Consider the following 18,190-nt stretch of genomic DNA (forward strand, 5'->3'; position numbering starts at 1 on the left):
ATCACAGGAATAAATTACTTTGTGAAATATATTCAAATAGAAAACAGTTATTTTAAATTGTAATAATATTTCACAATATTACTGTTTTTTACTGTATTTTTAATTAAATAAATGTAGCCTTGGTGAGCAGACGAAACTTCTTTTAAATATATATATAATTTTAACTTTCTAATCATCAAAGAATTCTGGAAAAATGTATCAAGCACAACCGTTTTTAAGAAATGTTTCTTCAGCATCAAATCCACATTTTAGAATGATTTCTGAAGGAACATGAGACATTGAAGACTGGAGAGATGCTGCTGGAATTTCAGCTATCAGGAATAAATTACATTTTAAAATATATTATAATAGAAAACAGTTTTTTAAATTGTAATAATATTTCACAGTATTACTATTTTTACTGTATCAAGTAAATGTTTCAAAAACATTTAATAAATCTTCTAAAGATTCCAAACTAAAGAGTCCAAACATTTGAAATATAGTGTGTATATATGACATTTAATTCATAAAGATCAATAAACAAGTAGAAATGGAAATAAAAGAATCGACAAGTAGAAATGGAAATAAAAAAGAATCGGGAGTTAAATATCTACTTGTCTGCGTTCACCTGTATTGCAAAGGTCCCCAGCACGATTGAACAGAAGATGGGGTTTGAGAAGATCCCATCAAACACGTTCCTCTCTCCGTGGATCTTACGGGCATTGATCTCATTGAAGAGTTGCATGAGGACAAATGTGTTGAAGATGATGGTGTAATGTTCGGAGGGAGGAGAGTGAAGCGGAGCATTACGGCCGCTGTCTATATCAAAGATCCTCTCACCTGCACAAAAGGTCAAGCAAAGATGAGACGAATATCCAAAGACAATATCAACCAATACTGATAAATTAAAAAAACAGCAGATAACAGAGTATGATCCTTGTAGACATCAGAAGAAAGAGAACAGAAATTACGTATCCAACAAATAATGGGTCTCTGCCAGAACCAGTGTGCAAAGGAACGTACCTACGAACAGCAGAGTGAAGATGATGATGAGCTGGTAGACTGCATGTCCGAGGATGTTTTTCATCATGGTTCTAGATATGAGGGGGTTGTTTCGGCCATAAGGCTTCCTCAGGAGCAGCGATTCGGTGGGCGGCTCCGTGGCAAGAGCCAGAGAAGCAAACGTGTCCATGATCAGATTGACCCACAGCATCTGCACCGCCTTAAGGGGTGAATCCTACAAACACACAAACCAAAAATAAATAAAATCATGGATTAAATGTCAGGTTTTATACTCTTTTTTTAATATTTTACCATTCAATTGTTTTGGTTCAGTAAGATTTTTTTAAGTTTTTGAAAGAAGTCTCTCACCAAGGCTGAATATATTTGATCATAAATACTGTAAAAAACAGTAATGTTGTGAAATATTCTATCAATTTTAAATATTTGTTTTCTATTTTAATATTTTTTAAAATGTAATTTATTCTAGTGATGTTATGCCAGTCTTCAGTGTCACATGATCCTTTAGAAATCATTCAGATATGATGATTTGGTGCTCAAGAAATATTTCTTAATATTATCAATGTTGAAAACAGTTGTGTAAATTATGATTTTTTCCCCCAGGATTCTTTGATGAATAGAAAGTTCAAAAGAATAGTATTTATTTGAAATAGAAATATGTTGTGATATTATAAATGTCTTCACTTTTGATCCATTTAATGTGACCTTTCTGATTTAAAGAATATAATTATTACTGACCCCAAACTTTTGAATGGAAGTGTGTACTCATATAAGTGTATGCATGTACCTGCGTGATGCAGGCACCAGTGAAGGCTACTATGACAGCCACCACATTCACTGTGAGCTGAAACTGTAAGAACTTGGAGATGCTGTCATACACATTCCGTCCCCACATCACAGCCTTCACTATGCTGGAAAAGTTATCGTCCGTCAGGATGATGTCAGAGGCCTCCTTGGCCACATCCGTACCAGCAATGCCCTATGCAGACAGAGAAATCGATTACTATTTTTCAGCATTCACACATCTATAAATATGTCATGTTTCATTTTAATACTGAATTTTAAAAATAAAAATCACACCTTTGTTTTCACACTTGGCATATTCCCATTCTGAATTCTCTCAGTTGAAATGCTTTTATGAAATGCACTGCAGTTCATATGAAATTTTCAAATGAATTTGAAGTGTTTTGGAAGATGGCTTTTAAACTATTTAAAGAAACAAACCTTTCTGTCAATCAAACCTGAGCCCCACCAAAACCTTAAGTGTTAAAGCAACAATCATGTTCACTGAATGTATCATATTTAGCTTCATTTGGGTTCATCATTACACTTTGTGTAACAGAACCTCAAAAAATATATGGCTCTCTCACAATTTTCATGTATTTAATTCTCACCATTGCAAACCCCACATCAGCTTTCTTCAGAGCAGGTCCGTCGTTTGTGCCGTCACCAGTGACTGCAACTACCTGCCTTTGTTCCAAAACGGTGCTGTCTATGATACCTGAACAGAAGGCACACACAAAATAAACAATAATCTTAATAATCGAGATCAAAACATTTGTTCATCATCATCAACATCAGGAAAAGCTCAGTATCTCTGCTTAAATCAGCATAAATGTCGTCATTTCACTTTTGAATTGTACTGCATATAATTTGAGAGAGTTCCATTAAGGACATAATGGAGAGGTAATCATCTCCATAGGAACAAGGGATGAACAGAACTGAGGGAGAGACTCACCTTTGACAAGTGTGTGTTTGTCTGTGGGGGAAGAACGAGCGAGAACTCTGAGCTTGGGCCAAATTTTGTCAATGCGCTCTTGCTCAATCTGAAAAAAAAGTTGAAAAGAAAATTTGATATATCTACACTACTATTCTAAAGTTTGGGGATGTTAAAAAGACTCTTATGCTCATACAGTAAAACAATAATATTTTTATTTTTTAATGACTATTATTAAAATTTCTATTAATATTTTCAAGTAACATGCAGTTCATTCCTATGATGACAAGGCTACATTTTCAGCAGCATTACATCAGTCTTCAGTGTTTCCTTCAGAAATCATTCTAATATGCTGTTTTGGTGCTCAAGTGCTTATGATCAATGTCGAAAACAGTTGTGCTGCTATATTTTTTTGTGTAAACCATGATACAGTTTTTCAGGATTTTTTGATAAATAGAAAGTTTAAAAGAACAGCATTTATTTGAAACAGAAATCTTTTGTAGCATTATAAATGTCTTTACTGTCACTTTTGATCAATTTAATGCATCCTTGATGAATTAAAGTATTAAAGGGTTAGTTCACCCAAAAATGAAAATGATGTCATTAATGACTCACCCTCATGTCGTTCCAAACCCGTAAGACCTCCGTTCATCTTCGGTACACAGTTTAAGATATTTTAGATTTAGTCCGAGAGCTTTCTGTCCCTCCATTGAAAATGTATGTACGGTGCACTGTCCGTGTCCAGAAAGGTAATAAAAACATCATCAAAGTAGTCCATGTGACATCAGTGGGTCAGTTAGAGTTTGTTGAAGCATCGAAAATACATTTTGGTCCAAAAATAACAAAAACTACGACTTTATTCAGCATTGTCTTCTCTCGTCGTTCACGACTCCGCTTCCTCTTCTTCTTCTTTCCTGTTTTACAATGGTTGGCATCCAGCTTATTGGTGCATTACCGCCCCCTTCTGCTCCGGAGTGTGGTTCACGACTCCGCAGTGACGCTGCTGATGTAAGTCGCTGCTGTCGTGTTATCTGGTGCGCCCGAGCTTCGTTTACAGTCTGAGGGAGACGCACGCTGTATTCAAGCTATTCTACATCGTTTGTATTTTGGTATTGCTATATTTTTTAAAATGGTGCGTAAGTGTGCATGTCACGGATGTCCTAATCGCCAAAAACAACCACGGTGACGTAAAAGTGCATTACCAACGCCGACAGATGAAAGGATTCAATGGAATCAATTCAATGGAAAGGATTCCGGAAGAGAAGACAATGCTGAATAAAGTCGTAGTTTTTGTTATTTTTGGACCAAAATGTATTTTAGATGCTTCAACAAACTCTAACTGACCCACTGATGTCACATGGACTACTTTGATGATTTTTTTATTACCTTTCTGGACATGGACAGTATACCGTACATACATTTTCAATGGAGGGACAGAAAGCTCTCGGACTAAATCTAAAATATCTTAAACTGTGTTCCGAAGATGAACGGAGATCTTACGGGTTTGGAACGACATGAGGGTGAGTCATTAATGACATCATTTTTATTTTTGAGTGAACCCTTAAACTACCTTCAAAAAAAAAAAAATCTTACTGACCACAAACATTTGAACAGTAATGTATCTAACTACATATATCATCATTCATCTAGATATTTTTCACCGGCGGTTGTGTATTCCATTGTTAATTTTGTGCATGTCTTTGAATCTTGGCAAAAAGGTAAAGATTTAATTCCTGTACAAGCTCCGTACAAAACTATAAAACCTGGAAGTATGGTATACCTCTCCTTTCTCGTTCCTGATTCGCCTATTGAAGTCCTTCCCTTCCATACACAGGAAGTCGTCGCCAGGACTGATGATGCCACACTTGGCAGCAATGGCACGCGCAGTGTTTATGTTGTCACCCGTCACCATACGCACAGTGATGCCTGCTCGTTGGCACTTTTTGATAGCATCTGGGACCTAATTGGAATAACAATTAGCAAACCAGAATAGATATCGGTGTCATAAATATCCCTCACATACAGCATCTTAAGACTTATTATGATTAGACTGCAAACAGAGAAAACACTGACATCTATAAGACAGTAAATTGGTCTGCATACCTCTGGTCGAACAGGGTCTTCAATGCCTACCACGGTGATGCAGGTAAGGTTGGAGACGATGTCTGTCTCGTTTTCCCAGTCTGGCATGGGGTCAGCTGGAAACTCCCGGTAAGCGATACAAATTGTACGAAGGCCTTCGCATGCCATCGGTTCAATCACTTTCTTCACCATATCATCTTTGTCCCGGGGCTTAAAAGCACGAACATCACTGTCACGGCCTAAGATGAACGAGCACCTGGGATGAAGGCAGAATTGCTTAATTTCTTTTACACTGCATTTTTTTGATAAAGACCACACTGTTCAAATGTACCCAAAAGCCGGTTAGAAGGAGGTGAGGTGTAATTGTCCTTTTAACACTTATTTTAAGCACTCTTTTTAGACAAATTGCAGTCTGCTTACATGCTGCTTTTAAAAAAAAAAAAAAAAAAAAAAAAAAAAGAAAGAAAACTTCAAAAGGGATTAATATAAAAATTAGTGGCAACCTCAATGCCACATGCGGAACACAAAATTTAAACCTCAGAACGCTCATACTTTCCATTCCGTGTTCTTCCAGCAGCAGGGTTAAAATAGTCTCTGAATTAAATATTTATTTATCAAGGCTGATTTTTTTCTGTTCTATTTAGCACTTTCCACAAATTAGGCCTTAAAGTAACAGTCCTTGGTTTTTAAACAAATAGCCAGTGAAATAAGCTTAACCTTCACAAAATGTTGATTATCAATATCAGAACTAAATAATACAATATAATATATACTATAACTAATATGCCTTTCAAAGTAATATACCACTACCTTTCAAAAGTTTGTGATCAGTAATATTTTCATGGTTTTAATAGAAGATTCTTTTAAGGCTGCATTATTTGATCAAAAATAAAGTAAAATATCTTATTATAATCACATTTGAAAATAGTGAAAAGTGGGGATACAGTGTTTTCTTAGTGATCTTAAACAAAACTTTTAAAAGATAGTGTATGTAGCATAAATAAGTTTTAATAGTTGAATTTCATATCATTCCAACAGATTACATGTCATTTTAACATTACAACATAATTATTGTGATATAAAAAAAACACTCGTGGGACAAATGGGCCAAAATCACCACGTACACAAAGACAGAACTTACTTTTTGAGCAGAATCTCTGAGGCTCCTTTGCTGTATAAGCGGAAGCTTCCGTCAGGCATTTGAATGACGGTGCTCATGGATTTTCTAACAGAATTAAAGGTGTACACTTTATAGAGCTTCTCTTCGGGGATCTGCTCCCTCACGGCTTGGTAGTCCTGTTTCAGGTCCTGCACGAGTGCCAGCAGAGCACACTCGGTCTTATTACCCACCTGTTTGGGCAGCCCACCTTCCTTATCTGCAGCCTAGGTGAAGAGAGAGGAAGGAATGGTGAATGAAGGGATGAAATGAGGGTTGTAAAACTGCTTTACTGCTTTAGTAAAAGCATCTCACTATTATTTTGGAGGTGTAGGCGCAGTTCACGGCAATAGCAGTGGTCATGAGCTCCAGTGTCCTGGGGTTAATCTGATCTGGAGTTGGGATGTCACGGAAGTGTTGGTCCAGTATATAAATCTGCACAACTGTCATCCGGTTTGTGGTGAGGGTCCCTGTTTTATCCGAGCAAATAGCCGTGGCATTGCCCATAGTCTCGCAGGCATCCAAATGACGCACCAGGTTATTGTCCTTCATCATTTTCTGTGAAAAGACATTGATAGGAACTGTTAAAATGTTGAGAGCACTAGCCAATGTGGGTGTGTGTGTAAATGACACTTCCGACATAACGCTACAGAAAACGGCAATTATTAATTCATTTCTGACTAACCTTTACGGAATAGGCCAGTGATATGGTGACAGCCAGTGGCAAACCCTCTGGCACAGCCACCACCAGAACTGTGACTCCGATGATGAAGAATTTGACAAAGTACTGCACATAAATAGGCGTGCACTCCGTCAGCCACACCCGTCCCTGAATGACGAATGTTTCGATCACGAAGTACAGCATCAGGATAATCACAGTGATGGCGGACATCACCAGACCTAAAATAAATCATACATCGGATTGCTTAGAAAGTAATAGCACACCTCTCTTCAAAGAGCCGAAAATGTAAGGAATCATATAGAACAAATTGCAGACCAAAATGTACACTACTGTTCAAAAGTCTGGTGTAGGTCAGATTTATTAATGTTTCTGAAAGAGTCTCTTATGCCCACCAAGACTACAATTATTTGCTCAAAATCCAAGAAAAACAGTAATATCCTCCTGACACCCAGCTATGGAGTTTGGTCCTCTGTAGAGGACTTTATAGTTTAGCACATTTCTCTGACACCATACATGTTACAGTTTTAAGTCTGGATGTCCTGTAAAGAGCACATTCAGGGCTTTTCAGAGATACCAAATGCTTGGAAGTTTCACCATGACCACTCACTCTCCTTGGTTTTTAAAAATGGCTGACATTAATTTAGTGATCAAATTTAACACCCTTATGGAAATATGATAAAGTTTTGTAATTTTCATTTAAATCTGACTAATTTACAAATTGTCATAAATCAACATCTCAAAACAGGACATTGATTTCATACAAGTTCACACTCGAGGACACCAGGACCTGTTTATCAGGCATTTTGGGAGACACAACAAGTGAATAGGGAAAGAAATTATATATCAATATTCCTATGAAATATTAGATATTATGAAAATCTTGCCAATTATTATTCCAGTTATTCCATTACACTTATTTTTTCATTACATATTGCCCCAAAACATGAATATGCAAATTAGATACAGTGTATAGATGTATTGTATATAAAGGGAAAACATGTTTATGGCCATTTTACACACATATTGCATAAAGCAAAATGGTATATCAAATCATTCTATTATATCTTTCATAACATAGTTAAGAATCATCTGTATACAAAGTTTGGTATAAAAAAATCCTGAAACCTAAACGGTATTGGCAATTTAAAAAAAAAAAAATCCCATTGTTTTTGCCTTTTCATGTTTATTCATGAAAAGGCAAAAACAGTCTTGTATTCACAGAGACTGTCGTTATTTTCATTTTTTTTAACACTTGCAGTCTGTATAATTCATAAACACTACTTCATTCTTTATAAATCTCTCCAACAGTGTGTAATGTTAGCTTTAGCCACGGAGCATATAGCCTCAAACTCATTCAGAATCAATGTAAACATCCAAATAAATACTGTACTTACACGATTAGACATGCTGCATGACGAACACTTTGTAAAGATCCATTTTGAGGGTTATATTAGCTGTGTAAACTTTGTTTATGCTGTTTAAGGCAAGCGCAAGCTCCAGGGGCGGGGAGCACGAGAATTAAAGGGGCCACAGCCTAAATCGGCTCATATTTAATGATGCCCCAAAATAGGCAGTTAAAAAAATTAATTAAAAAAAATCTATGGGGTATTTTGAGCTGAAACTTCACAGACACATTCAGGGGACACCTTAGACTTATATTACATCTTTTAAAAAGACGTTCTACGGCACCTTTAAACAAAATAAAAAAAACTTTTGAATGGTAGTATATTATTTAGAGGTTCAGTGAAACTTATCTCTAAGTATGAGCAAAAACTTGACCTAAAAGACCTTAACAGTAGACCTCCCCCACCTGCTTTCCCGATTTGCACTGCCAGCTTGGTGAGTTTGCCCTGAAGAACTGATTTCTCCTTCTTGGGCACATTGGCTTTTTTCTTCTCTTTCTCCTCCACCTCCCCACCTTCTGCACTCTTCAGAGGCTGCATCTCCATGGCAACAGCCTCATCCTGTTTCTTAGCTATAGTGGGTGGAGAAGAAGCGATCAGGCAGGCAGAATTACAGGTAACTGTTGGATATGTTTAGAATAGCGCTTACAATACTACGCACTATTTTGTGGTTTGCATATATACTGTATCCTGCTCACGATTTCATCATTTGATCTGACCGACAAGACATAAGACATTTTACAAAATAATTCATAAGGCAAAATACATTGATTTACATACCATGACAGCAAGTGATGAGCTCAGTGTGACAATAATGTACAGTAGCATGCTACGATTTGAAATGCTTATTGTTACACTATTTCACATAAAACTTTTGGGGAAAAAATAGTAGGCAGTATACAGTATATACTGTGCAGTATGCAGTATTTCATTCTGAAAATAGCATGTATAATGACTTCATCTCGTCATAAATCTATCTGAACTCAGTCTTGAAAGTCACCTTTATTTTGATTGTTCTCCAGGGTCCCATCTTGTTTCCCTGTGAAGGTTAATGCACAGTTAAACAAAACAAATATGGTTTCCGCTGTTTGAGGTCAATGTAGCTGACATGAGAGAACAATAAAGTGCATGAGAAAGAAAACATAAAACATGGAGGGATAATATTTGACAGATATGGAGGATGTCTGTTTATGAGTCATCTCTCTATTGTGAATGTCACCTACCATTTATGATGTTGTGTTCTTTGGCTTCAACACTGGGGAACTGCGTGGATGAATTACTATTGACCTCTGATAGAATTGTTGGATAGGACAAAAACGAAGGTGGTATGTAAAGACATAAAATAAAAACCTAAATGCTGAACAAAAACAATGAAAAATCAACTCAAATGAGTGAGCAACATTTCTGAGCATTTCAGTGCATCGAAGTAGAACTGACCCGGTACATTAGACATTTTGCATCTGGATCGTTCTCAGTGGATATTCAAGCAAATGGATTTTTCTTTTATAATGTTCATGTTTATTCATGCTCAGTTTTTAATCATATATTAAAGAACTGTCAGACGCCAACCTTTCTTGCAGTCTTTCTTCTCTTCCTCCATCTCTCCGGCCCCCAGGAGGGTGAAGATGATTCCCGTTTGAGAGTTGACACCAACAGCGGTCACCACCATTTTCCCTGACCCCTCCATTACATGAGTGCCTGAAAATTGAGGGACACAGAGAAGACTTTATAGAGTAAATATTTTCATAGCCCTTCCCTTAAAAAAAGCTCATCAAACACAAGTTACAACATACTTTTATTATGTCTCTCATATCACTCTGCAGTCGCTCACTTTTCAAATAAAATAGCTTATTAGCGCCATCTTGTGACTCAGTTAGTGACCAAAAGACTTCAGTTTTAATTGTAATACAAATATTTTGTGCATAGATGCTCAGGTGTCTCTAGTTAGAGCATGTTTAATCTGAAACAATCATTTATCCATCGTATGAGTCACGGTTAAGCTTATGTAATGTATTGTTGTTGTTTGTTGTGCTCACACTAGCCCCTGCACTTGTCTAAACCAAGGATCAAAATTAAGGCTGAAGTCTCTTCCATGGCCTTTCCTTTTAGTGTGTAATACAATTAAACTGAGCCAGATTGCTTCTTTGTTCCCTGGTTCACTGCACATTAATTCTTTCTTTCTTTACCAGTATTTTGGTCTTGTTTTCCAGTAAAAAATATCAAAAAAAAAAAAAAAAAAAAAACTAAAATCTAATCAAATAACTACTTGAGAAGCATTTATCCCACACCATTGTTTTTTGTTTTAATAATTACATCAAACACTCTTTAGCGATGTTTATGACTACTGCCACTAAGAGAAGATATGTTTTACAGGATAAACAAGACAATATTACTGATTAAGACAATTATTTTTTGCAGCGTGCATTTCCTTCTTCACAACAGAAGTCTTCAAACATACATGTTGAGAAGAGATGCATCTCCCATAATGACTGAGAAAATAATATGCACCCCCTTGATGATTAATTGCACAAGCTGATGAATGACAGAAAATGCTTGTCAATAAAACAAGAAACAAGACAGTTCCAAAAAAACTAGTCATTTTAAAGTTCAGAAATGTGCAGCAAGAGATCTTGGAAATCTTATGCAAACATCTTAGTTTGCATGAGTGATTCAATATATTATCCAAAATGTCTCCTGATAAATTAAAGCGGTTTTAGATTAAGAACCGTCAAAACACCTCCTCAATGACCTCAAGAACTGACTGCAGAGTCTGAAACCAATATACTGTATACCACTATACTTCAATCTATCATAATATATCATGTCTTTAAATATACTTTAAATATACACATTAAATAATAATCTTTTTTTTATTATTTAAACCTTGAAATAAACCGAACATTTTAGGATTTTAAAACAAAGAACAGTTATGATTTAAAATGATTAAGAAATACATAAGATTATGCACTATTTCTAGGTCACTAATCAAATAAAATTTGTGACATTGATCATATGACACCTTTGTACAAAAGGCCAGAAGATCTTGCATCCTATTTTAAAATGCATTGTATTCCTGTGATGGCAAATCTGTCATTACTCCAGTCTTCAGTGTTACATGATCATTCAGAAATTATTCAAATATGCTGATTTGCTGCTCAAGAAACATTTATTATTATTAATGTTGAAAACTGTTATACTGCTTAAAGGTGCCCTAGATTTAAATATTGAATTAATCTTGGCATAGTTAAATAACAAGACATACAGTGAGTCTCAAACTCCATTGTTTCCTCCTTCTTATATAAATCTCATTTGTTTAAAAGACCTCCGAAGAACAGGTGAATCTCAACATAACACCGACTGTTACGTAACAGTCGGTATCATTAATATGTACGTCCCCAATATTTGCATATGCCAGCTCATGTTAAATCATTACACAAGGGCAGGACGTCTGGGTCCGTGTACATTTTGATAGTTTGTTTTCCAATTTGAAATGAAATACGCAGAAACGAGAAAACAGTCGTTTCCCATTTTTTCGTTTGTTAAAAAAAACGGAAAAACAAGATTTTGACTCGATTTTCGTTTTTTCGGGTCATGGATAGAAAACTGAAACACAACTTCAAAACTCGTTTTCCACATGTGGGCGGTCATTACACGCCCCTTTCAGCCGATTGGTCAATGAAATCTGAGCCAGTCATCTTCAGTTCGTTCAACAAAATAACAGTCTCTCCTGCTATATCAGATCTTCTGTGCAACCTAACGGGTATTTCACAGAAATATTTATTTCAGAAATGTTAATCAGCACACAGACTGTTGTAATGCGGTTTGTAGTTTAATATGCATGCTGAAACTGCGCTACCCACACAGAGGAGCGGATGAAAAGCACAGATTTAAAAAAAAAAAAAAAAAACTAGTTTTTATTTTATTCTATTTTGAATAAATAGAATAAATCACAATAAATAAGTAGTGTAAGCAGTTTTGAAAAACGAACAATAGCTCATCTCTCTATTTATTTTATATAGCCTAACATTGCCTGCTGAATATATAGGCTAATGTTAATAACCCTTTGGTTAAAAGATTGAGGGAATATGTAAAGATCAAACATTAAAGATCAAAATTACAGCTACATAGCTATTTTAGTTATGACAAAAATAATATATATAAAACGAATTAATTTAAAGCTGAACTGAAACAGAAACCGGCGTTATAACTACCTCTCTAATTTGACACAAATCCAAATGTTTCAATATTCACGATTTGGAGGCTAAACTATATTTATTATTTGAACGCTTTTATTGTATAGCCTACAGACTACTTAAAATGAGCAGTATAACTTTTTATATATTTGGTTGAATAGGCTATGTTATTTTGACAGTTAACAGGCTGTGATGTCAAGTTACTAAAACTGATGTGTGTGCGCGTTAGGCACCGACGCGTTCACTTGAATTTTCTTATAAAAGCGGAAACAACTTAAAATACTCAGACACTTATGGTCAAATAGCCTATATGTAACACCATTCGAATCTGCGAAGGGTTAAATAGGCCTATTATTTTTGTACACTCACAATAAAAACAAAACACTGCTCGTAAAATAAACAAAGACATTTTCTGCCGTCTCGGTTTCCTTTCTGTGAACGTCTCAAAAATGAACCGACACTCATATTGTCGCATTTTTTTCCCCTTTCATTTTGGTAATATGTTAATTACTTAAGTGAAATAAACTTCGCACATAGGCTATTTATTCGTTTTATATAATTGAATCCTTTTTTCTCCGTTCACAGAAGCGCGGCAGGTGCGTGATGATGATGAATCCTCATGTTCTGTTGTTTATTCTGCTATTTGTACATGTAGGCTAAAACTAACCCCCTGGGATTTTTTTAATGATTCACAGACATTTATCATATATGCATACAGTAAATTTTCCCGCTGTTTAAGCCACGAATATTTCCAAAATAAAATAATTACAAAGATAATAAAAGATAATAAAATAATTACAAAGATAATAAAAGTTCTATGTTCAATATACAAGAGTTTTTGTTTTGCTGTTGTCCACTAAAGCAGCTGACGCAGAATCGCCAATTGCCGTTAAATCGAAATTGAAAGTAAAATGTTCAGGGCCATTTAATTCATTCAAAAGCGAAGGAAAGACAGAAAAAGTGAGGATAACAAGTAAACTGTGACGTATAATAATGTTCACTGTGTTCATAAAAGTGTTTAATTTAAGAGATAAAATCTGCATGGCCATTTATAAGTAAGGAAAACTAAAAAGGCCCCCGATGGTGATACCGTTATTAGGTGTTGCCACACAGTGGATAGCCTATTTTCTAATATGACTTCATAGTCTACTATATAGCCATGCAAGGAATGCGTCTGCTAAATGACTGAATTTAAATGTAGGCTATAAAATGTAAACAAAACATTAAAATAAGAAAAAAAATGAGTCCAGTAGCCACTGATCTATAGAGAATAGTCTATCATTATGTACTATAGCCTATTGATCGGTGGTAGTATCCCAAAGGATGTCATGCGCTTGGTAACAGATGTAGAGGCATTTACATTTTACATTATAAAAAAAACAATGACAGCTTAATAACAGACTTAATTAAATTTACTGTAGGGTTTTTAAACTTTTTTTTTATCTGTGCAAACATATTTCTGTGAAATGCGCGTTAGGTTGCACAGAAGAAAGCCGATTTATGACATCTACTGATATAGCGGCAGAGGACTATTATTTTGTTGAACGAACTGAAGATGACGTCACTGGCTCAGATTTGATTGACCAGTCGGCTGAAAGGGGCGTGTAATGACCGCCCACATGTGGAAAACGAGTTTTGAAGTCGTGTTTCCGTTTTCTATCCGTGACCCGAAAAAAACGAAAATCGAGTCAAAATCTTGTTTTTCCGTTTTTTTTAACAAACGAAAAAACGGGAAACGACCATTTTCTCGTTTCTGCGTATTTCATTTCAAATTGGAAAACAAACTATCAAAACGTACACGGACCTGTCTGGATGTGCACAGCTGAATCATCAGACTAGTTAAGCAAGCAAGGACAACAGCGAAAAATGGCAGATGGAGCGATAATAAGGAGCGATAATATGGACATAAAGTCACCATCGTTTCTTACTGTATTCACGGAGACAAGACTGTCGTTATTTTCATTTTTTTAAACACTTGCAGTCTGTATAATTCATAAACACAACTTCATTCTTTAAAAATCTCTCCAACAGTGTGTAATGTTAGCTTTAGCCACGGAGCACTATCAAACTCATTCAGAATCAATGTAAACATCCAAATAAATACCATACTTATGCGATTAGACATGCTGCATGACGAACACTTTGTAAAGAACAATTTTGAGGGTTATATTAGCTGAGTGAACTTTGTTTATGCTGTTAAAGGCAAGCGCGAGCTCTGTGGGCGGGGAGCGTGAGCATTTAAAGGGGCCGCAGCCTAAATCGGCTCATATTTAATGATGCCCCAAAATAGGCAGTTAAAAAAAATTATACAAAAAAAAAAAATCTATGGGGTATTTTGAGCTGAAACTTCACAGACACATTCAGGGGACACCTTAGACTTATAAGACGTTCTACGGCACCTTTAATATTTTTGTGGAAACCGTAATGCGTAATTTAGAAGTAGGAAATTACTAGTCATCCAATTTTTTATATCAGCTTTGCATTCTGTTAATTTTGTGAATTGGTAAGTTTCGTCAGGGCGCGAAGAAATATAGAGCTGAGTATCATCAGCGTAACAGTGGAAACTAACGCCATGCTTCCTAATGATATCTCCCAAGGGTATCTTGTACAGAGTGAAAAGCAACGGTCCTAGTACCGAGCCTTGCGGTACTCCATACTGAACTTGTGATCAGTATGACATCTCTTCGTTTACTGCTACAAATTGATAAAGGTCAGATAAGATAATAGTCTATTCAAAAAAATGAATAGCAAGTTCAAAAGAACAGCATTTATTTGAAATAGTAATCTTTTGTAACATTATTAATGTCAATTTTGCCACTTTCCACGCTGAATAAAAATATTAATTTCTTAAAAATAAAAGAAGTTTACTGACTCCAAACTTTTGAACAGCATAGTGTACATTCTTCAATTCACCATTTCAAATATATTCTGAAAATATAGGTAAACCAAGTGATTCTGATTCTGAATTGGACAGTCAAGGGAGGTAATGATATTCTAACTAGTTATACTAACAAATTAGTATTCATTATTCTCCATTAATGTCAATTTAGTTAAGCAAGTCCATTCTAATCATGTCTAAAAGCATGTTATGTTTCCATAGATTCCATTTCCCATTTTTCTTTCACACTTGATTATGTTGAGGTCGAGGTCGTGGGGTAGTGCTGTGTGTGTGGCCAAGCGGAGAAACAGATGCTTCTCTGGTGAGCTGTGATCATTAGAAGAAGTGGCAGAGCAGGTCTCTGGAGGGCCAAACACAAATCTGAGCCCTTCTCCAGGAACCAGAGATGAGGGAAGAAGCTGATTAACCTGTTTATCAGACCTCAGGGACATTATCTCATTAAACCAGTCAATGAGATTTAACCCAAGCACTGTACAACCTGAGTGTTAAAGTATTGACAAAATACTTTGCAAAGTCCCCATCCCCCTAAACAGCAAATTGGTTCAATTCAGATGGATTGCAACAGTGTCACACTAAATTAACTGATATTGGTGATTTTGTGAACACAATGCAGACTTTCAATATACCATACACACGTGATGTCACCGTGCAAGTAAAGGGAATAGTGCCCGTGGGATTAAGGGTCCTGCTCAAACAAACAAAACACCCTTTGCATGTTCAAACCTGCCACCTTTTGGATTTTTAACCAGTAGTCAGTCTCAATGATCTATTTGAATCCTAAATCATCAGAATTTTTGAACAGATGGTGAATATCTTTCAGTATTTGGATAACCAGAACTATTTCTGTAAAAACACACAAACATTCATCACAACTTATGGCCATATGGCCGACCCAGTCCACACAACCCCACGCAAACATATGTTCACTTATATAACCTTTACTCCCTACCTGACAGCAGCATGGGATCCTTGTCGATGGATTTGCGTACGTGATCAGACTCTCCGGTGAGGGAGCTCTCATCGATCTTGAGGTCGTTCCCTTGGATGAGAACACCATCCGCAGGCAGGAGGTCGCCTAGGAGACCCCAGAGTGACAGCAACAGATCAATTACATCTTAGCAGCTTTGAATACTACTTCCTCTAAGAGCCAAAATGAAGTAACCAAATAAAAATAAAAAAAGTATTCAAAGGCATCTTCACATTTTCATATATATAGGAATGTAAGAATACATTGAATATGCATATATTTTTTTAGGATAATTGTATGGATTTTAAAAAGATTCTAAATTTATATATAAATTATTTACATTATTTTTTTACTATTTGAATATGAAGGGCCAAATTACTCAAAATTAAATCATTAAATACATTTTGAAACATTTAAATAAATGATTAAATACATAATTAAATTCTTAATAAAATAAAAAATTCAATTAATTATTAAATTACCAAAGAATTTAATAATACCTTTTATTTCATTTTAGCATTTGTTTGCACTCATTTGCATTATTTGTGGATTGCTTTTTCATTTAAAGGTGCCCTAGAATCAAAAATTGAATTTACCTTGGCATTTTAGTTCAGTACATGGAAATGACATACAGTGAGTCTCAAACTCCATTGTTTCCTCCTTCTTATATAAATCTCATTTGTTTAAAAGACCTCTGAAGAACAGGCGAATGTCAACATAACAACTGTTATGTAACAGTCGGGATCATTAATATGTACGCCCCCAATATTTGCATATGCCAGCCCATGTTCCAGGCATTACACAAGGGCAGGCAGTATTAACGTCTGGATCTGTGCACAGCTGAATCATCAGACTAGGTAAGCAAGCAAGGACAACAGCGAAAAATGGCCGATGGAGCGATAATAACTGACATGATCCATGATATCATGATATTTTTAGTGATATTTGTGAATTGTCTTTCTAAATGTTTCATTAGCATGTTGTTTTTAAACACTTGCAGTCTGTATAATGCACAAACACAACTTCATTCTTTATAAATCTCTCTAACAGTGTGTAATGTTAGCTTTAGCCACGGAGCACTATCAAACTCATTCAGAATCAAATGTAAACATCCAAATAAATACTGTACTCACATGATCGGACGCATGCATGAAGTATGCATGACGAACATCTTGTAAAGATCCATTTGAGGGTTATATTAGCTGTGTGAACTTTGTAAATGCACTGTATTATAGTCAAGAGCTCGGGGGGGCAGGGAGCGAGAGATTTAAAGGGGTCGCGTGCTGAATCGGTGCATAGTTAATGATGCCCCAAAATAGGTAGTTAAAAAAATTAATTAAAAAAAAATCTATGGAGTATTTTGAGCTGAAACTTCACAGACACATTCAGGGGATACCTTAGACTTGTATTACATCTTGTAAAAACTGGTTCTAGGGCACCTTTAAGCACAAGCTTGTGTCATTTCATTTTCAGGGTTACGGTTGTCTGCACGTCACTCAACGAATCGCGAATCGTTCTTTTGAACTGGTTCTTTTTAGTGAGCTGGTTGAATCAGTTCCCCAAATCAGACTGAACCGTCTGAAGCAGTTTGCGGGCAGGCTCATGTCAGCACAGATCTACAAGTTACTGAGTCAAAGCTCACTTTCAGACATGCCTGACAGTCATTCTGACTCAAAATGAGCCAATGGTCCTATGATGCCGGTTTTTGCCAACTCATTCAGCGCTCCAACATTACAAAACTGAGAAGAGTACGGACATGTCCCACATGCTGAGAAATGTCTCTGATGTCTCTTGCTAAAAAGCATAAAACATAAATAAAACATTTTGGAAATATAACAGTGATCCAATGGCAGTAGTTCTCAAGTCAATAGCAGTACTCTGATAGCTGCTCTCTCTTGAGTCAAGAGTCGGTTAATGGTTGAGTTAAAGAGTCGGTTAAAGTCGGATGGACTTGATGTACCCTATTTTTTGTGCAATTATTTATAGACCCCCCCAACTATAATAAGCTTTTCTTTAAGGAATTCTCTGATTTTCTAGCTACAGTTGTGCCTAATGCTGACAGACTCTTGATTCTCGGTGATTTTAATATTCA

At 35.9% G+C, this 18,190-nt stretch overlaps 1 protein-coding gene across 9 annotated transcripts in view; it reads right to left on the minus strand.

Annotated features, from left to right (window-relative positions):
• Positions 1 to 18,190, minus strand: part of atp2b3a (ATPase plasma membrane Ca2+ transporting 3a) — a 40,432-nt gene that overhangs the window by 10,149 nt on the left and 12,093 nt on the right. For 6 of the 9 annotated variants that reach the window (XM_048211417.1, XM_048211423.1, XM_048211421.1 and 3 more), the window contains exons 5-19: positions 16,081 to 16,206; positions 9,609 to 9,737; positions 9,263 to 9,328; positions 9,040 to 9,078; positions 8,447 to 8,611; positions 6,640 to 6,854; positions 6,270 to 6,512; positions 5,940 to 6,181; positions 4,820 to 5,054; positions 4,497 to 4,676; positions 2,738 to 2,825; positions 2,394 to 2,500; positions 1,787 to 1,978; positions 1,003 to 1,216; positions 608 to 819 (exon numbers count right to left, since the gene is read on the minus strand). In XM_048211417.1, coding sequence (XP_048067374.1) covers positions 608 to 819; positions 1,003 to 1,216; positions 1,787 to 1,978; positions 2,394 to 2,500; positions 2,738 to 2,825; positions 4,497 to 4,676; positions 4,820 to 5,054; positions 5,940 to 6,181; positions 6,270 to 6,512; positions 6,640 to 6,854; positions 8,447 to 8,611; positions 9,040 to 9,078; positions 9,263 to 9,328; positions 9,609 to 9,737; positions 16,081 to 16,206 — 2,453 coding nt within the window. The remainder of the gene's footprint in view (positions 1 to 607; positions 820 to 1,002; positions 1,217 to 1,786; positions 1,979 to 2,393; positions 2,501 to 2,737; positions 2,826 to 4,496; positions 4,677 to 4,819; positions 5,055 to 5,939; positions 6,182 to 6,269; positions 6,513 to 6,639; positions 6,855 to 8,446; positions 8,612 to 9,039; positions 9,079 to 9,262; positions 9,329 to 9,608; positions 9,738 to 16,080; positions 16,207 to 18,190) is intronic. The other 3 variants (XM_048211422.1, XM_048211424.1, XM_048211426.1) reach the window with 1 other exon arrangement.

The sequence above is a fragment of the Megalobrama amblycephala genome, linkage group LG12 (assembly GCF_018812025.1).
Source record: "Megalobrama amblycephala isolate DHTTF-2021 linkage group LG12, ASM1881202v1, whole genome shotgun sequence".
In the NCBI taxonomy this organism is placed as follows: Eukaryota; Metazoa; Chordata; class Actinopteri; order Cypriniformes; family Xenocyprididae; genus Megalobrama; species Megalobrama amblycephala.